We start from the raw sequence: 19,163 nt of genomic DNA, 5'->3' as shown, positions 1-19,163 counted from the left end.
GACCTAAATACCCTCCCAGCAGCCAGCATCAGGTGGAAACTGAATACTGGGGTCTTCTGACTGCTGGGAGACACTCACTAGTGGACGCTGTAATTACAACCTTCTGCCCAGGGAACCACAGTGCCACAAGCAGTGGATTTACTGTAGGTCCTGACAGCAGAGTACAGGATACAGGGCAGGAGCAAGATCAAATCTATGGCAACAGAGTCTGGCAGCAGCAAAACACTGTAGCGAGAGTGACTAATAGGGGAGGATCTGAATACCCTCCCAGCAGCCAGCATCAGCAGTAAACTGAATACTGGGGTCTGCTGGCTGCTGAGAGACACCCATTGGTGTACACTGGAATAACAACTCTCCATCCAGGGAACCACAGTGCCACCAGCAGATGATGTAGGTGCTGACATAAGTAGGGCTAAGCAGCAGCCTTGGCTCATGGTTGCCACCCCATATTCTGATAAAAAAATTCCCCTTCAGCTGGAAAATACAGGGCATTCAGAAGGGAGCTGTATTGCATCCTAAATGCCTGGAAGCCAATACTGATCCTTTGTGGATCACTTGGTGGTAGAGAGTGACGCCCATGTAAATGAACCCTAAGAAGCTTTGACCGTGGTCGCACTTCTGCCTTCTTCATGTACAATGCAGGATTATTAGCCCTGTATTGCGTGTGATGATGCAAAGAGACAGCCAACAGCCCAGACCTTTGAAGAGGAGAAGGAGAGCACCATAGCCTGCTGGAGCATGGGTAAGGTAAGTACTTTGTAGTATATCCTCTGCAACCCCCACTAGACTTAATGGTGGGGGATGGGGGTGAGAAGTTGGAGTGAGGGGGTGGATGAGGAGGAGGGTAGTTGGTCCACTGCAAGGGTTTAATTTGGCTAATTCCTGGAGTGCTGGTGTCATTGTCCTTTCTAAAGTGGAAGGTTGTATTTCCGGTGCCCACCAGCTGGCATCTCCCAGCAGCCAGAAAACCCCAGTAATCAGTTTCCATCTGATACTGGCTGCTGGGAGGGTATTTAGGTAATCTACTAGCGCCTCTCGCTCCAGTGTTTTGCCGCTGCCAGATTAAGGTGTCCATCTTATAAATAGATTTGAATTAGCCAGTATGTTCCTAGAGTCATTCCCTGTCTGCGCCCTCTTTAGCCTTGACAGCACACATTTGGTGCAAGAGAGGGAGGTTGCACAGTACAGAATATTTTGACTAAGGCCTAGAAGCACTATGAACAGGTTGCTGAATCTGCAAAAATCTTAATTGTTATTCTGTCTTTCAGATTTCCTTTCAAGTTAACGAAAATCACATTTTGTGTAATATAAAGGTGAGTGTCCAAAACGCTCCAATCAGAACATATTCTATTCCAGTAATAGATTACAGCAAATCGATATATAGATGATATAGAAACCCTTATACTGATTGTAAACCTCAGGCATGAAATATGGACAAAGCATATCCCTCTATAGTGTGTATTTGTCTCAATCCAGAGTGCACATGTGGAGAACAAAAACATTTGTTTTGTTTCTTTTCGATTCAGCATTTACGTAAAAGCGTTTTGTTAAATTTGTTCAATGATTTTAATTTGTTTTCGGAATTTGTTTCGTTTATTTGAATCAATTCAAATTTCCCAAATTTAATTCAAATGAATTCTGAAAATTCAAATCGATTTGAATTCCATTAGAATTACATTGAAATTCAAATCAAATTCCATTCTAATTGCATTAGAATAGCATTCTATTCGAAATCTAATTTATTCTATTTGAAATTTTAATTTTGGAAGATGGTTATATTCATTATATTCCATTCTAATCTATTGGTTTTTTTTCTATTCTATTCTTTTATTTTCTGGTCTATTCTTTTCTGTTGTATGATATTCTTTTCTATTCTATTCTAATTCAAATGTATTCTATTCAAAATTCGGAAAACAGTATACTGTTATATTCTTTCTATTCTTTTCTATTGTTAATTCTTTTCTATTCTATTATTTTATTTTCTATTCTATTCTATTCTTTTCTAATTTAAATTTATTCTATTTGAATTTTGGGAAATGGTTATATTCTTTATATTTTATTTTATTATATTCCATTCCTTTTTTTCTATTCTATTATTTTCTATTGTATTCTAATTCATTTTTTTTTTCCCAATTGAAATTCGAATTTCAGAAGATGGTTATATTCTTTCTATTTAATTCTATTCTATTTTTTTTTAATTCTATTTTATTCCTTTATTTTCTATTCTATTTTATTTTATTCTGTTCTTGTATTTTCTATTCTTTTTTGTTCTGTTTTAATCTATTCTTTTCTATTCTATCCCTTTATATTCTATTCTCTTTTTTTATTTTGTATTCTTTTTACTGTATTATATTCTATTCTTTTTTTTATTCTATTCTTTTCAGTTTTATTATATTGTTTTCTGTTCTATTTTATTCTCTCTGGAAATTCAACTTGATTATAAAACGATTCAAATTTAATTAAAAAAGTATTGGAATTCGAATTTCATCCTAAATTTTGTTTCTTTTTTTGGATTCATTTAAATTCACGAACAAAAAATGTGTCCAAATTTCAATTTGGAACTAAACGAATCGCCCATGTCTAGTCCGGAGCACTGAGTGTAATTTATGTCTGCTGCCATATTTCTATTATTTTTCAATTAAATTATTAGGCTGACCTGAACGCGCGGCGATGGAATGGAAAAAATAATTGCAGGCGCTCAAATGCACTTTATGGTGTAAAGGAGACCTCAATACTGCTGATTCTGGGCATAATTCAGTCTGAAAGACTGGGGACATCTTGTGGCAGAGTTGAGGTACTGCCAGGGACAGCCCTGGAGAGGAATAGAGCATTGCAGCCAGAGCTGCTTTATTATTTTACAAAACTGGAGGTTCTTGTACCTTCTGAGATGCCGAGGAAGAGCAGATGATTAGGGACAGATTAGAGCTTATGGTTTAACCACTTCAGCCCCGGAAGGTTTTTCCCCCTTAATGACCAGGCCATTTTTTCGGCACTGCATTGCTTTAACTGAAAATTGCGTGGCCGTGCAATGCTGTACACAAATATAATTGATGCCCTTTTTTCCCACAAATAAAGCTTTCTTTTGGTGGTATTTGATCACCTGTCCGATTTTTATTTTTTGCGCTATAAACAAAGAGCGACAGTTCTGAAAAAAAAAAAACAATATTTTTCACATTGTTTCATATAACATTCCCCAAAAAAATAATACATTTAAAAATCTAAATTTTTTAACATTTTAGGCCAATTTGTTTTCTGCTACATATTTTTGGTAAAAAAAAAATAGCAATAAGTATATTTTGATTGGTTTATGCAAAAGTTATCGCGTCTACAAACTACGGGAGAGAGTTATATCATTTTTATTGTTTTTTTTTTTTTTTTGCGTTTTTTTGTTTTTGTGCTATAAACAAAAATAGAGCATCAATTTTGAAAAAATACAATATGTTCTACTTTCTGCTATAAAACATTCCCAATAAATAAAAAAACGAAAAAAATCTAATTTTTTTTATCAGTTTAGGCCAATTTGTATTCTGCTACATATTTTTGTTAAAAAAAATCCCTAAAAAGCGTATAATAATTGGCTTGCGCAAAAGTTATAGCTTTTACAAACATCGGGATAGATTTCTGAACTTTTTATTTATTTTTTTTTTTTTTTAATTAGTAATGCCGGCAATCAGCGATTTTTAGTGGGAACTGCGACATTGCGGTATACAAATTTAACACTAAAGCCCCTTTTACACTTGTGCGACTTGTAATGCGATTTTGGGACTGCAAATTCGCATGACAAGTCGTTCTTCATTATTTCCAATTGGTACCATTCATATCTGTTCGACTTGAAGTAGCCCCGACTTCAAAGTAGTCCCTGCACTACTTTGGCACGATTTTGATGTGTTTTGCAGTCCAAAGGCATTCAAGCCCAGTCAAACTCGCAACAAAGTCGCGGTAAAATCGTGCGAATTTGAAGTCGCACAAGTGTGAGAGGGGCCTAAGTGACCCTTTTTGGGGACCAGTGACATTAATTAATTAATACAGTGATCAGTGCTAAATATTATGCACTGTTACTCTATAAATGACACTGGCAGGGAAGGGGTTAACACTGGGGGTGATCAAGAGGTTAAATGTGTTCCCTATTGTGCTTACTAACTGTGTGGGGGGATGGATTGAACAGAGGCAGAGAGAGATTGGTGATTGAGCTTGGCTGAATCACACGATCTTTCCCTACCTGCCTGACAGGAGAGCCGTTTTACATTGTTTACATTCCAGGCGGCCCTCCTGTCCGTATTGCCGAAGATCGCGGGAGGCCGGCTGCGATTGAGCCCGCTCCTCCCGTGGTCTGCCACCCCAGGGGTCTAATCACAGAGGAAGCGCCACTCCGACGGTGTGCCTCATGCTGTGTCTAATTGCAGCGGGAGCGCGGCTCTGGCGCACGCGCGCGTGCGCCGCTGAAACCGCGCGCATAATAACGTAGATGTACGTGATTATGCGCAGCCAAGCTGCCCTGCCGCAGAAAATCTGCATGGGGCAGTCGGCAACTGGTTAACATTGGACATATTCTGTACCGCAGATTTACATCTCCTGGAAATGTAATATTGTATCTTTTTCTTTACAAATCACTTCTTGTTTCACACTCTGTCTGCAGTGTTATATCGATGGGCCATTCGGAACTCCCAATCGACGCATCTTTACCTCCGACCACGCTGTGCTAATTGGAGCGGGAATTGGCATCACACCATTCGCTTCAATCCTGCAAAGTATCATGTACAGGTCTGTATGGAACGCTACCGGGAGAAATTCCAACACGTTCCAATCTGAATATCTTCATACAGAATAAAAAGCATAAACAGCCAATAAAACAAAACAATCATCATCTCTGACACTCTGTAACCAGCATTGGATTATGGGTGTATTAAATAACCACTTCAGCTCCGGAAGGATTTACCACCTTAAGCTGGATGCACACTATACAATTCCCTTTAGATTTTTTCCTTTAGATTTACAAAAACCATAAAATATGAGGTCGTAACGTAAAAACATTCAATTTGTATGCAATCACACTACATAGTCGAAGGTAAATCTAAAGGAAATTGATCAACAAAAGTTGTATAGTGTGTATCTAGCTTTAATGACCAGGCGATTCGGCACTGCGTTACTTTAACTGACAATTGCGCAGTCGTGCGACGCTGTGCCCAAATAAAATTGATGTCCTTTTTTTCCCACAAATAGAGCTTTCTTTTTGCGGTATTTGATCATCTGTGCCATTTTTAATTTTAATTCTGAAAAAAAAAAACAATATTTTTCACTTTCTGCTATATAACGTTCCCAAAAAAGGAAAAAAATGTAAAAATCTAAATTTTTCATCCTTTTAGGCCAATTTGTATTCCGCTACATATTTTTGGTAAAAAAAAAAAATCGCAATAAGCGTATTTTGATTGGTTTGCGCAAAAGTTATCGCGTCTACCAACTACGGGAAAGATTTATGTAATTTTTTATTTATTTATTTATTTATTTTTTACTAGTAATGGCGGTGATCTGAGATTTTTTAGCGGGACTGCGACATTGCGGCGGACAGATTGGACTCCGAACTGACATTTTTGATACTTTTGGGGGGACCAGTGACATTACTACAGTAATCAGTGCTAAAAATATGCACTGTTACTGTAATAATGACACTGGCAGGGAAGGGGTTAACCCAGGGGCGATCAAAGTGTTAAATGTGAGCCTAGGGGGTGTTTTCTAACTGTGGGGGAGGGGCTTCTGAAATGACCATAGAGACCTGTGATCCTATATAGAAGGATCACAGGAGCTCTATAGTCATTTCAGAGAGAAGAACAGTCAGCTGTGTTTACAAAAGCAGACCGTCCTCTTTCAGCAGGGAGCGATCGGGGGTGCCCGGCGGCAATCGCAGCTGCTGGCTCCGAGTGCATCAGCATCTCTGCTGCCTAGTGGGGGCAGGAGCGCACCGCCAGCGGTGCGTGCTCGCCCCCCCCAGCACCAAGCGCGAGACCGACGTAGTACTACGGTGCTGAAGGGGCTAAGTGTGCTCCTAGGGAGTGCTTTCTAACTGTGGGGGGACTGGATGTACTTGAGGAAAAGAGAGATCTGTGTTTCAGCTTAGCTTAGCTGAAACACAGATCTCTCTTTTCCTCCCTGACAAAACAGCAGTCTGCTTTGCTTACATAGGCAAATTGCCATTCTGTCATCCCGCCGAACGATCAGCGGGATTTATTGGACACAGCAGGAGCACCACTCCGGCGACGCGCGCGTGCCCCGTAATCCGCTGCACAGAATCACGTACATGTATGTGATTTTGCGCAGCCGGGCCGCCCTGCCGCAGTAAATATGCAGCAGGCGGTCCAGAAGTGGTTAAAAAACATTTGCATAGCAATTCACACAATAAAAGTGCATTCACATTCATTCTGTGTGAATGTGGCAAAAAAAACAAGCAAAAAAAATAAAACAAATGTTATTAGACTATTTCCTGTGCTGGTCGAATGGTTTTCAGTTTAAAACAGGAAATACTGCATTTGGGCACTAGATGGTGTTCAAATCCTATGAAACTTTAGCACCATCTAGTGGAAAAATGTGGTATTTTCCACCCTCTGATTCCTCATGTATTGAATTGTACTGTAACTGTATTGTCTTCCCCCACACTGTAAAGCGCTGCGCAAACTGTTGGCGCTATATAAATCCTGTATAATAATTATAATAATTATTATTATTAATCAAAATTGAAAAAAAAACTTGACTGGCACAGGAATTAGCCTAAAAATATTAATTGTTTGTTTTTTGTCCCATTTGCGCAGAACGAAGGTACATGCACTTTTACTGGGCGAACACAGAAAATACTGCGTTTGGCCCCTAGATGGTGTTCAAATCTTATGATGCTTTAGCACCATCTAGTGGCAAAATGTAGTATTAACCAGCACTGGAATAAAGTGTATTAAAAAAAAATGCATATTAATTCACACAATAAAAGTGCATTTACATTCATTCTGTGTTAATGTGGCAAAAAAAAAAAAAAAAAATAATGTTATTAGGCTATTGCGCTGTGCTGGTCGGATGGTTTTTGATTTAAGACAGAAAATGCTGCACTTGGCCACTAGATGGTATTCAAATCCTGTGTTGTTTTACTACCATCTATTGGCCAAATGTGGTATTTTCCAAATTTCGATTTTCCATAAAATGAAAAACACTCGACTGGCACAGGAAATATCTTAAAAATATTCATTGTTTGTTTTGTTTTGATTTTTGGCCCATTTTGCACAGAACAAATGTACATAAACTTTTACTGGGCAACAACAGAAAATACTACATTTGGCCACTAGATGGTGTTCAAATGCCATGGTGCTTTTAGCACCATCTAGTGGCCAAATGTAGTATTAACCAGAACTGGATTAGGGTGTATTTATAAAAAAAATAATAATAATATTAAATGCATAGCAATAATGCAATAAAAGTGCATTTACATTTATTCTGTGTGAATGTGGAACCCCCCCACCCCCCAAAAAAAAAATGAATGGTATTAGGCTATTTTCTGTGCTGGTCAAAAAGGTTTTTAATTTAAAACAGAAAATACCGCATTTGGCCACTAGATGGTGTTTAAATCTTATGATGCTTTAGCACCATCTGGTGGCCAAGTGTGGTATTTTCCATTCTCTGATTTCTACTGTATTAAAGTGTGTTGTATTTGTACTGTCTACCCTCAAGTTGTAAAGCGTTGCGTATACTGTCAGTGCTATATAAATCCTATATAATAATAATAATAATAATAATAATAATTCATAATCAAAATGTTAATGAAAACCACTCGACTGACACAGGAAATACCCTAAGAATATTCATTGTTTGTTTTTTCCCCCATTTGCACAGAACTAACGTATATACACTTTCACTAAAAGTGCATTTACATTCTTTCTGTGTGAATGTGGCAAAAAAAAAAAAAAAAAAACTGTTAACTGAATGTTATTAGGCTATTGCCTGTGCTGGGCGAATGGTTCTCCCTTTAGGAGAGAAAATACTGCACTTGGCCACTAGATGGTGTTCAAATCCTGTGATGCTTTATCACCATCTAGTGGCCAAATGTGGTATTTCCCATTTTTAATCAAAATTTAAATTTAATAAAAAAAACACTCGACTGGTACAGGAAATAGCCTAAGAATATTCATTGTTTCTTTTCTGCGCTATTTGCATAGAACTAATGTACATCCACTTTCACTGGGCGAAAACAGAAAATACCGAAATTGGCCACTAGATGGTGTTCAAATCCTCTGCTGCTTTAACACCAGCTAGTGGCCAAATGTGGTATTTCCCATTTTTAATCAAAATTAAAATTTAATAAAAAAAACACTCGACTGGTACAGGAAATAGCCTAAGAATATTCATTGTTTCTTTTCTGCGCTATTTGCACAGAACTAATGTACATCAACTTTCAATGGGCGAAAACAGAAAATACCGAAATTGGCCACTAGATGGTGTTCAAATCCTGTGACGCTTTAGCACCATCTAGTGGCCAAATGTGGTATTTTCCATTCATAATCAGAATTTAAACGAAAAACACTCGAATAGCACAGAAAATAGCCTAATAATATTCATTGTTTGTTTTGTTTTTTTTGGCCCATTTTGCACAGAACGAAGGTACATGCACTTTTACTGGGCAAAAATAGGAAATACCGCATTTGGCCACTAGATGGTGATCAAACCCTATGATGCTTTAGCACCATCTAGTGGCCAAATGGAGTATTTTCCATTTTTAATCAAAATTAGAATGGAAAAAAACACTCGACTGGCACAGGAAATAGCCCATAGCACACCCCCATCGTGTAATTCCAGCCAATGAGCTAAATACATACATGTTTATGCTTTTTACCTGTCAAAATATTTGTAGCCACACAGGAAAGAGGTTCACGTTACTTTATGGTCCAACCCTGCACCGTGCTAAGGCACCTACCTGGATAATAGACAGACAGGTGACACAGGAAACTGCTAAAATCTGCCAAAAAATAGATGTCACCCGCCTGACCGGGGTGTATGAATCACAAAATCAGCTTAAAGGAATTACAAATTTTTAGGAATATAAGACACATATATGTATTTAACCGGTTGCCGACCACACGCCGGTCGCGCGCCTACAGCTCGTCAGTGGGGAAACCGATGCACGGGGTAGGAGGCTCCAATTGCCGCCTGACACCCGCGATCGTTCCCCGCTGAGAGAGAAGGACGGTCAGCTGTTGTAATCACATCCGTCCGTTCTTCTGCCTGGAACGATCACAGAGCGCCTGTGATCCTTCTATATAGGAACACATGTCTCTATGATCATTTCACAAGCCACGCCCCCCACAGTTATAAACATGCCCCTAGGTACACATTTAACCCCTTGGTCACCCATATTGTTAACCCCTTCCCTGCCAGTGTCATTATTACAGTAACAGTGCATATTTTTAGCACTGATTACTGTAGTAATGTCACCGGTAACCCCAAAAGTGTCAAAAATGTCAGTTAGGTGTCCGATCTGTCCGCCGCAATGTCGCAGTCCCGCTAAAAATCGCAGATCGCCGCCATTACTAGTAAAAAAAAAAAAATACAATAAAAATGACATAAATCTTTCCCGTAGTTTGTAGACGCGATAACTTTTGCACAAACCAATCAAAATACGCTTATTGCGATTTTTTTTTTACCAAAAATATGTAGCAGAAAACAAATTGGCCTGAAATGTTAAAAAATGTTGATGTTTAAATATTTTTTTTTTTTTGGGAATGTTATATAGCAGAATGTGAAAATATTGTTTTTTTTGTTTTTTTTCAGAATTGTCGCTGTTTTTTTGTTTATAGCACAAAAAATAAAAATCGCAGAGGTGATCAAATACCACCAAAAGAAAGCTCTATCTGTGAGAAAAAAGGACATCAATTTTATTTAGGTACAGCATCGCACGACCGCGCAATTGTCCGTTAAAGCAACGAAGTGCCAAATCGCAAAATATGGCCTGGTGGTCATTAAGGGGGAAAATCTTCCGGTCCAGAAGTGGTTAAACTCTATGGAGTGTATTTATTAAAAATTTGCAAAGCTATGCTATTCGCCCTTCAAAACTGCATGTACATTCGTTCTGTGTGAATACTGCAAAATCGAATATTATTAGGCTAAATCAAGTGTTATTAATTCATTAATACAGTGTGAATCAGGAAAATACCGCAGTATAGCCAGTGGATGGAGCTAGAGCATAGTAAATATTTATTTCTTATGATCATGAGCTCCATCTAGTGGCCATATTGTAGTGTGTTGTGGTTTGTGCTTTTCTTATGAATAAATACCATCCGACCTGGGTAGAAAACAACCCAGTAAAAGTCCATTTTGCACCATTCACACAGAACGAATGTACATGCAGTTCTGCAGGATAAATAGCTCAGCAAGTTTTTTTTTTTTTTTTTTTAAATTCATCCCTTTATTTACCTAATTTGCATTAGAAGTAGGTAAGTTAGTTAATTTTATAGATTAATGCATTTTTGTATTAATTGTAAATTAATAGTCAGCACTTATTTATAGCCAAGCGTAGGAAATTTTTTTTTTTTTCCTGTCCGTGTCTCTTTAGGGATCTTCATTCACTTTCTTTCCAACAGACACAACAGGAAATTAAATTTAAAGTAATAGAAAATCCCCTTTTAGCAGTCAACGTCATAGGTGATCCCATTGGAAGATTTCCTCTGATCTGATCTGGTGATAACTGTAAATACTGCATTATGGCCACTAGATGGCACTGATATAGGAATACATGTGCTCCTTGGCTCCGTCTGGTGGCCATCTGTGGTATTTCTGCATTCGCACAAATGGCAAAAACTATAGCCTGAGAGCACTCGATTTTGCATGGCTCGTATTTACATGCAGTTTTGATGGACGAACACGTATATTACATTTTTTTTTTATCTTGTAAATACACCCCTTGGTGTCCGGTATGTTGGTAGGGGCAGTCTCTGCTACAAGCATCATCTGAACCAATAAAAATCCAGCACACAAAAATACTGTCTCTGTATTTGGGAATGATTTGTATATTTATCAGGTACCGTAGGCGGAAACAGAATTGCCCGAACTGCAGCTACTCGTGGTTTGAGAATCTGAAGGACAGCGAGATGAAGCTCAGAAAGGTGAGGACTGTAGACGATGGGACCGGCTACAGATAACACAATACTGCATAACACATGGCAATATAAACCCTATAATAATAAAAACTTCATTATCCGCTTCCAGTCCAGGCCAATCGCATTCCTCTCCTACATGTAACTTATTTTCTTTTTTTTCTACAAAATTACTTAGAATTCCCTTAAACATTATCATTTTTTTTTTTTTAAGCAGAGGCCCTAAAGAATAAAATGGTAGATGCATATTTCCCTGAATATCAGTGCCAATCAGTGCAGCTTATCAGTGCCACCTATCAGCGCTCATCAGTGCACATCAGTGCAGCCTCATTAGCGCACATCAATGCATTAGCGCACATCAGTGCAGCCTCATTAGCGCACATCAGTGCAGCCTCATCAACATACATCAGTGCAGCCTCATCATTTCACACAGTGCAGCCTCATCAACGTATATTAGTGCAGCCTCATTAGTGCACATCAGTGCAGCCTCATCAACGCACATCAGTGCAGCCTCATCAACATACATCAGTGCAGCCTCATCAACGTACATAAGTGCAGCCTCATCAATGTACATCAGTGCAACCTCATCAACGTATATCAGTGCAGCCTCTCTAGTGCACATCAGTGCAGCCTCATCAACGTACATAAGTGCAGCCTCATCAATGTACATCAGTGCAACCTCATCAACGTATATCAGTGCAACCTCTCTAGTGCACATCAGTGCAGCCTCATCAACGTACATCAGTGCACATCAGTGCAGCCTCATCAATGTATATCAGTTCTCATCAACGTATATTAGTGCAGCCTCTCTAGTGCACATCAGTGCAGCCTCATCAATGCACATAAGTGCAGCCTCGTCAGTGTTCATCAGTGTAGCCTAATCAGTGCACATCAGTGCAGCCTCATCAATGCACATCAGTGCAGCCTCATCAGCGTACATAAGTGTAGCCTCATCAGTGCACATCAGTGCAGCCTCATCAATGTACATCAGTGCAGCCTCATCTGTGCACATCAGTGCAGCCTCATCAATGTACATCAGTGTAGCCGCATCAGTGCACACTCATCAGTGCACATCATTTCAGCCTCATCAGCGTACAACAGTGAAGGAAAAAAAATGGCTCATTTGCAAAACTTCATAACAGAAAGTAAGAAAATCTTTTTTTTTTCAAACTTTTCGGTCTATTTTTGTTTGTTTAGTAAAAAAAACCCCAGTGGTGATTAAATACCACCAAAAGAAAGCTCTAGCTGTCTCAAAAAAATGATAAAAAATGTCATAGGTGTACAGTGTTGCATGGCCGCGCAATTGTCATTCAAAGTGTGACCGCTCTGAAAGCTGAAAATTGGCCTGGGCAGGAAGGGGGTGGAAGTGTCCGGTATTGAATCGGTTAACTTAGACTGAGGCTGCTAACCAATAAATAAGTTATTATAAGAAAACAGACAAATACTGGAATAAAATAAATAACTGCAGTTTGCAAAAAAGAATTTAAAGTGATGAGTAAATTTCCGCCATTTTATTCTGTTCCAGGTGGACTTTATCTGGATAAATCGAGACCAGAAGTTTTTTGAGTGGTTTGTCAGTTTGTTAACCAAGCTGGAGCTGGACCAGGCAGACGAGGAGCCGGAAGGTATTTATAGCGGCTTATAGCGGGACATTGCAGCGGACAAATCAGACACCTAACTGACACTTTTTTGGGGACCAGTGACACAATATAGTGATCAGTGCTCAAAAATATGCACTGTCACTGTACTAATGACACTGGCAGGGAAGGGGGTCAACATCAGGGGTGATCAAAGGGTTAACTGTGTTCCTAGGGAGTGCTTACTAACTGTGTGGGGGAGGTGCTCTGACTAGGAGAAGACAGAGATCTGTGTTCCTGCTTAACATAAACACAAGATCTCCATCTTCTCCTCTGTCGGAACCACAATCTGCCTCTCTCGGGAACGTTTACAGGTGGCCAGCTGACATCCGCTGGACCCGCTGATTAGCTCCCCCTCTCTCCAATCAGCCCATGATCGGGTCTCTGGCGGTGCATGCGCGCCTCCTACAGGCTATTGCAGTTAATGACATGCAGGTACGTGATTTCGCACAATAGAACCGGCCTGCCACAGTAAATTGTTACACGGTCGGCAAGTGCTTAAAGTTTGCGCCCGATTGTATAATCGCTACAAACGACGGTACTTAAAAGACATGTGAATGATGAAAAAATTTGTTTTGTTTTGTTTTCAGCCCGCTGTCTGCTGAAAACGGGTCATAGAAGTGCAAAACGAATTGCACTTCTGTGATCCATAGGAGAAGTACAGCCAAACTAGCTTTCCCCGTACTTCTCCTTTAACAAAAACAGTATTAAGTGTTCTTGCCTATGGCATGTACACTTACTATTCTTTCACATATATACTATTCTTTCACATATGTACTATTCTTATTATAGTGAAAGCCTATGGGAAAATTTGGCACCCTAACTCCTCCCACAGTTTTCACACTACATAGACAAGTAATATACCGAAACGAGCGGATCGTTCCCGATCGCGTTGCTATTACTTTTTGGAAGGTTTTCGCTGAGTGATTTGCGAAATATCGTAGTTTTTGTGACGAAATTGGCCCCCCGTAGGAATGAATGGTGGAATGTTCAAAACTAGAGTGGAGATGAAGATTTCCGAGAGGGGGAGCAAAGAAATCTTGCCACAATTTCTAAACTGCTGCCACTCCGCATGGGCAGTGAAAGGTTCCCTTTTCTGAGGCATATGGGATCAGACCCCAGATCTTTCCTTTGCTCTTAAAACATCTGAACCAATGCTTTCACAGGCTGATAACGGTTTCTTGGACCAGTGGTCTCCAAATTGCGACCCGGGGGCCAGATGCGGCCCTTTGTTTGCCTTTATCTGGCCCTTGGGGCACTATTTACATCCACTGATACCAATAAGGGGCATTATCCCCGCTCCTCACTGAGACTAGTAAAGGGGCACAATTCCTCCCAATTACACCAAATATGGGGTACATATTCCTCCCACTGACAGCAACAATTGGGCAAAATGACACCAATGCACATCTCCTCACACCAACACCCAAGGAAGGAGCACAATTTCTCCAAATGACACCAACAATTGGGCCCAATGACACCAATGATGAAGCAAAACTCCTCCCAATGACACCAAGGACGGGGCACTATTCCTTCCAATGACACCAACGATGGGGCAAAGATCCTCCCTATGACACCAACGATGGGGCACAATTCCTCTTAATGATACCAACAATTGGAACCAACAATTATGGGGAACAATTCCTCCCAGTAACACCAACGATGGGGCATAATTGCTCCCAATTACACTGATGCTGGGGCACATCTCCTCACACCAACACCCAAATGAAGGAGCACAATTCCTCCCAAAGACACCAACAATTTCTCCCACTGACACCAACGATGGGGCACAATTCCTCCCACTAACACAAATGATGGGGCACTATTCCTCCCAGCTACACCAACCATGGGATACAATTCCTCCCACTGACACCACAATGGGGCAAAATTCCTCCCACTGACACCAATGATGGAGCAAAACTCCTCCCAATGACACCAAGGACAGGGCGCAATTCCTCCCAATGACACCAACGATGGGGCAAAGAGCCTCCCTATGACACCAACAAAGGAGCACAATTCCTCCCAATGATACCAACAATTGGGCCCAATGGTACCAATGATGGGGCATAATTCCTCCCAGTAACACCAACGATGGGGCATAATTGCTCCCAATTGCACTGATGCTGGGGCACATCTCCTCACATCAACACCCAATGAAGGAGCACAATTCCTCCCAAAGACACCAACAATTTCTCCCACTGACACCAATGATGGGGCACTATTCCTCCCAACTACACCAATGATGGGGCACAATTCCTCCCACTGATACCAATGATGGGGCACTATTCCTCCCAACTACACCAACAATGGGGCACAATTCCTCCCACTGATACCAATGATGGGGCACTATTCCTCCCACTGATACCAATGATGGGGTACAATTCCTCCCACTGACACAAGCGATGGGGCATAATTCCTCCCAGTAACACCAACAATAGGTCACAATTCTTCCCAATGACACCAACGATGGAGCACAACTTCTCCCACCAACACTAATGAAGGAGCACAATTCCCCCCAATGGCAACAATGATGAGGCACAGTTCCTCCCACTGACACCAACAATGGGGCACTATTCCTCCCACTGACACCAACAATGGGGCACTATTCCTCCCACTGAAACCAACAATGGGGCACTATTCCTCCCACTGACACCAACAGTGGGGCATTCTTTATTCCCACTGACGTCGGGACTTTTTCTAGTCCCAATGGTCACAGTCCGGTCCCCCTTAAAGTCAAAGTTTCTTAATTTGGCTGCAAAAGTGGAAACACAATTTAAGACGGAGAAAGAGATGCAAGTTGTCGGCAATCTTCTCCTCTCCAGGAACCTGCACACTTCTTTCCCTGCGATGATTGCAGAGCGACACGTTTCCTTATTACTTTCCCGCTGATCACTTCCCCTCCCCCGATGCGCAGTCAGAGGTGTGCACGGTGCGGTAAGCTGTCAGTGATTAATGACTCGTCTCGCTCTCACATATCCTAATCATGGATTGCAGTGTTGCTGTCAGACGCCGATCGCTCACATCGCGGGCTCAGGAGACCCCGGGACGGGAAATACATCTGTGCTGCCAAAAGAACTTTACATTTCCCCGGGTGACGGGAAGGTGGAAGGGACGCCAGAGAAAACTTTTTGAAGAAAAAAAAAAAAAAAGAAATCACAGCTTCCCTTAAAATTCAAATCCGGCTGGTGTGTTTCATATTATGCAGGAAACTGGCGTCCCCGTATCCATAAGGCCTCATTTATCCCAGCGGTTGGGGGGCACTGGAAACGTGCGCCTGAGGCTCCATTCACACTTGTGCGACTTGCGCCTATGGACGGCGGTCAAAGTATTTGCCCCCCCTGGGAGGATGCCAACTTAATAATTGTCATCATAATAAACCAGTTAAACCCTTCAATACCGGGCACTTTCACCCCCTTCCTGACCCCCCAATACCGGGGACTTTTACCCCCATCCTGCCCTGCCCCATACCAGGCACTTTCACCCCCTTCCTGCCCCCCTCAATACCAGGCACTTTCACCCCCTATCCTGCCCCCAATACTGGGCACTCTCATCCCCCTCCTGTCCCCCCCAATACTGGGCACTTTCACCCCCTATCCTGCCCCCCAATACCAGGTACTTTCACCCCCTTCCTGCCCCCCAATACCAGGTACTTTCACCCCCTTCCTGCCCCCCAATACCAGGCACTTGCACCCCCTATCCTGCCCCCCAATACCAGGTACGTTCACCCCCTTCCTGCCCCCCAATACCAGGTACTTTCACCCCCTTCCTGCCCCCCAATACCAGGCACTTGCACCCCCTATCCTGCCCCCCCCCCAATACCGGCACTTTCACCCCCTTCTCCACACCAATACCGGGCACTTTCACCCCCTTCCTGCCCCCATCAATACCAGGTACTTTCACCCCCTTCCTGCCCCCCAATACCAGGCACTTTTACCCCCTATCCTGCCCCCCCAATACCGGCACTTTCACCCTCTTCCCCCCACCAATACTGGGCACTTTCACCTCCTTCCTGCCCCCCCCCATATTGGGCACTTTCACCCCCTTCGTGCCCCCCCCCCAATACCTGGCACTTTCACCCCCTTCGTGCCCCCCAATACCTGGCACTTTCACCCCCTTCCTGCTCCCCCCCCAGTCCAGGGGACTTTATCCCTAGTGAAAGTGCCTGGTATGGGGGGGGGGGTGGGGCAGGAAGGGGGTGAGACCTATTATCGGCAAGGCCGATATATTGGTGGCCGATATGCACTTTCCCCGATATATCGGTATCGGCCCCGGAACTGGCCGATATTGCTGATATTTTTGTGACGTCATTCTGCCTTCTTAGGCCGCCTCCCTCGCCTTGAACAGCCTCGTTTGGAGTCGGGACTAGTCTTGCGGAACTGTATCACAGCCATACACCCACCCACAGCAGCCCGGTGCCAGCCACCGACATCCACAGGCCCTGTAGCAGCCAGCCACAGGCACTGTACCAGCGAGCCAGCCAGTCACCCACAGGCCCTGTACCAGCCAGCCACCCACAGGCCCTGTGCCAGCCACCCACCACAGGGTGCCAGCCAGTCACCCACCACAGGGTGCCAGACAGCCAGCCATCCACCACAGGGTGCCAGACAGCCAGCCATCCACCACAGGGTGCCAGACAGACAGCCCACCCGCCACAGGGTGCCAGCAAGCCAGCCACCCACAACAAGGTGCCAGCCACCCACCACAGGGTGCCAGCCAGCCACCCACCACAGGGTGCCAGACAGCCACCCACCACAGGGTGCCAGACAGCCAGCCACCCACCCCAGTGTGCCAGACAGCCAGCCACCCACAACAGGGTGCCAAACAGCCAGGCAGCCACCCACCACAGGGTGCCAGACAGCCAGCCACCCACCACAAGGTGCCAGACAGCCAGCCACCCACCACACAAGGTGCCAGACAGCCAGCCACCCACCCACCGACCACAGGGAGACAGCAAACCAGCCATTAAGCATTAAATAATGAATATGTTCAGTACCAAATTTGTGTCAAAAATTGTCTTTATTTTTCAAAACTTTAAATGTACAAAATATCGGCCCATATTGGCCGATACCGATATGTTGTGAACAAAATATCGGTATCGGCCCTGAAAAAAACATATCAGTCTATCTGTAATTTTCACCGCCTTCCTGCCCCCCTCTATACCGAGCACTTTCACCCCCTATCCTGACCCCCCAATACCGGGCACTCTCACTCCCTCCTGCCCCCACAATACTGGGCCATTATACTACGACAAGTGGTTAAAGTTTGATTGTAAACGATCACCTTGTAAAACAACCCATTCAGTTTAAAATAGAAATGAAATGCAAAACATTTGTATATAGATATAAAAAATTTATAAACACCTTTCCCCCCTTTTTTATAAGTGATCACATTCCCTCTGTTCTCAGCTGCATAAGAGCTTGGGGGAGGAGAAGCAACAGTACACAGAGCTTCCCAGTGACAGGCTGTGCAGCGGGGGGGGGGGGGGGGTGCATGTCAGGACAGGTGTGATCATTGGAGGAGAGCACACAGAGTTCCCAGCACTAGAGAATTGACCACGCTGTGCTCTCCTGCTTAGTGTGGTCAGTTTTTAATAGGAAAGCAGAGGGACTGGCAGGAGCACCAGGGATTTCACATAAAGGAAGCAATACAAAGAGAACAGGATACTTTCTCACACAGGACAGAGACTTTTGGAGGGGACTGCAGGGTAACTTCTTGTCTACTGACTATGGGCCCTGGTGTTTGGGGGGGCTCTATTCTTTGGGAGGTGTGTGCCTGGGGGACCGTTGGTGTAATTTTACTTTGGATTCAAATCCATGTCTCCCCAAAACACACAGACCCTGGGAACTGGAGGACCCAGATACATGTTTGGGGCTTCTATGTTAGGGCACTCTGTGTATTATGTAGTCCTGTGCCCAGTGCTCTGTGTATTACATAGTTACATAGTTAGTGAGGTTGAAAAAAGACATCAGTCCATCCAGTTCAACCTATGATGTGTGTGTGTGTGTTTGATGTTAACCGTACATTGTATACCCCTGTATGTTGTGGTCTTTAAGGTGCCCATCTAATAATTTTTTGAACTGCTCTGCTTTTGATGCTCCCTGCTGATACCACTGCTTGTGGAAGAGAATTCCACATCCCACAGCTTTGACAGTAAAGAACCCCCTACGTATTTTAAGGTTAAACCACCTTTCCTCTAGTTTTAGTGAGTGGCCACGTGTCTTATTGTATTCCCTTTCTCTGAATAGTTTGTTCCTTATGCTAGGGTCACCAGTACAGTATTTGTACATTGATATCATATCCCCCCTCAATCGTCTCTTCTCCAAAGAGAATAAGTTCAGTGCTTGTAGTCTTTCCTCATAACCGATGCCCTCCATTCCCCAAATTATTTTTGTTGCCCTTCTCTGGA

General features: G+C 42.7%; 1 protein-coding gene across 1 annotated transcript in view; it reads left to right on the top strand.

The window, feature by feature from the left end:
- LOC309552209 (NADPH oxidase 5-like) overlaps nt 1-19,163 on the top strand; it is a 79,089-nt gene that overhangs the window by 56,265 nt on the left and 3,661 nt on the right. Inside the window, exons 12-15 of the mRNA XM_082253045.1 lie at nt 1,269-1,313; nt 4,637-4,761; nt 11,045-11,129; nt 12,646-12,745. Coding sequence (XP_082109171.1) covers nt 1,269-1,313; nt 4,637-4,761; nt 11,045-11,129; nt 12,646-12,745 — 355 coding nt within the window. The remainder of the gene's footprint in view (nt 1-1,268; nt 1,314-4,636; nt 4,762-11,044; nt 11,130-12,645; nt 12,746-19,163) is intronic.

The sequence above is a fragment of the Pelophylax lessonae genome (genome assembly GCF_965119305.1).
Source record: "Pelophylax lessonae genome assembly, chromosome: 4".
NCBI classification, from domain to species: domain Eukaryota; kingdom Metazoa; phylum Chordata; class Amphibia; order Anura; family Ranidae; genus Pelophylax; species Pelophylax lessonae.
Note: the sequence above shows the minus strand (reverse complement) of the source record. Positions and strands in the feature narration are given on the sequence as shown.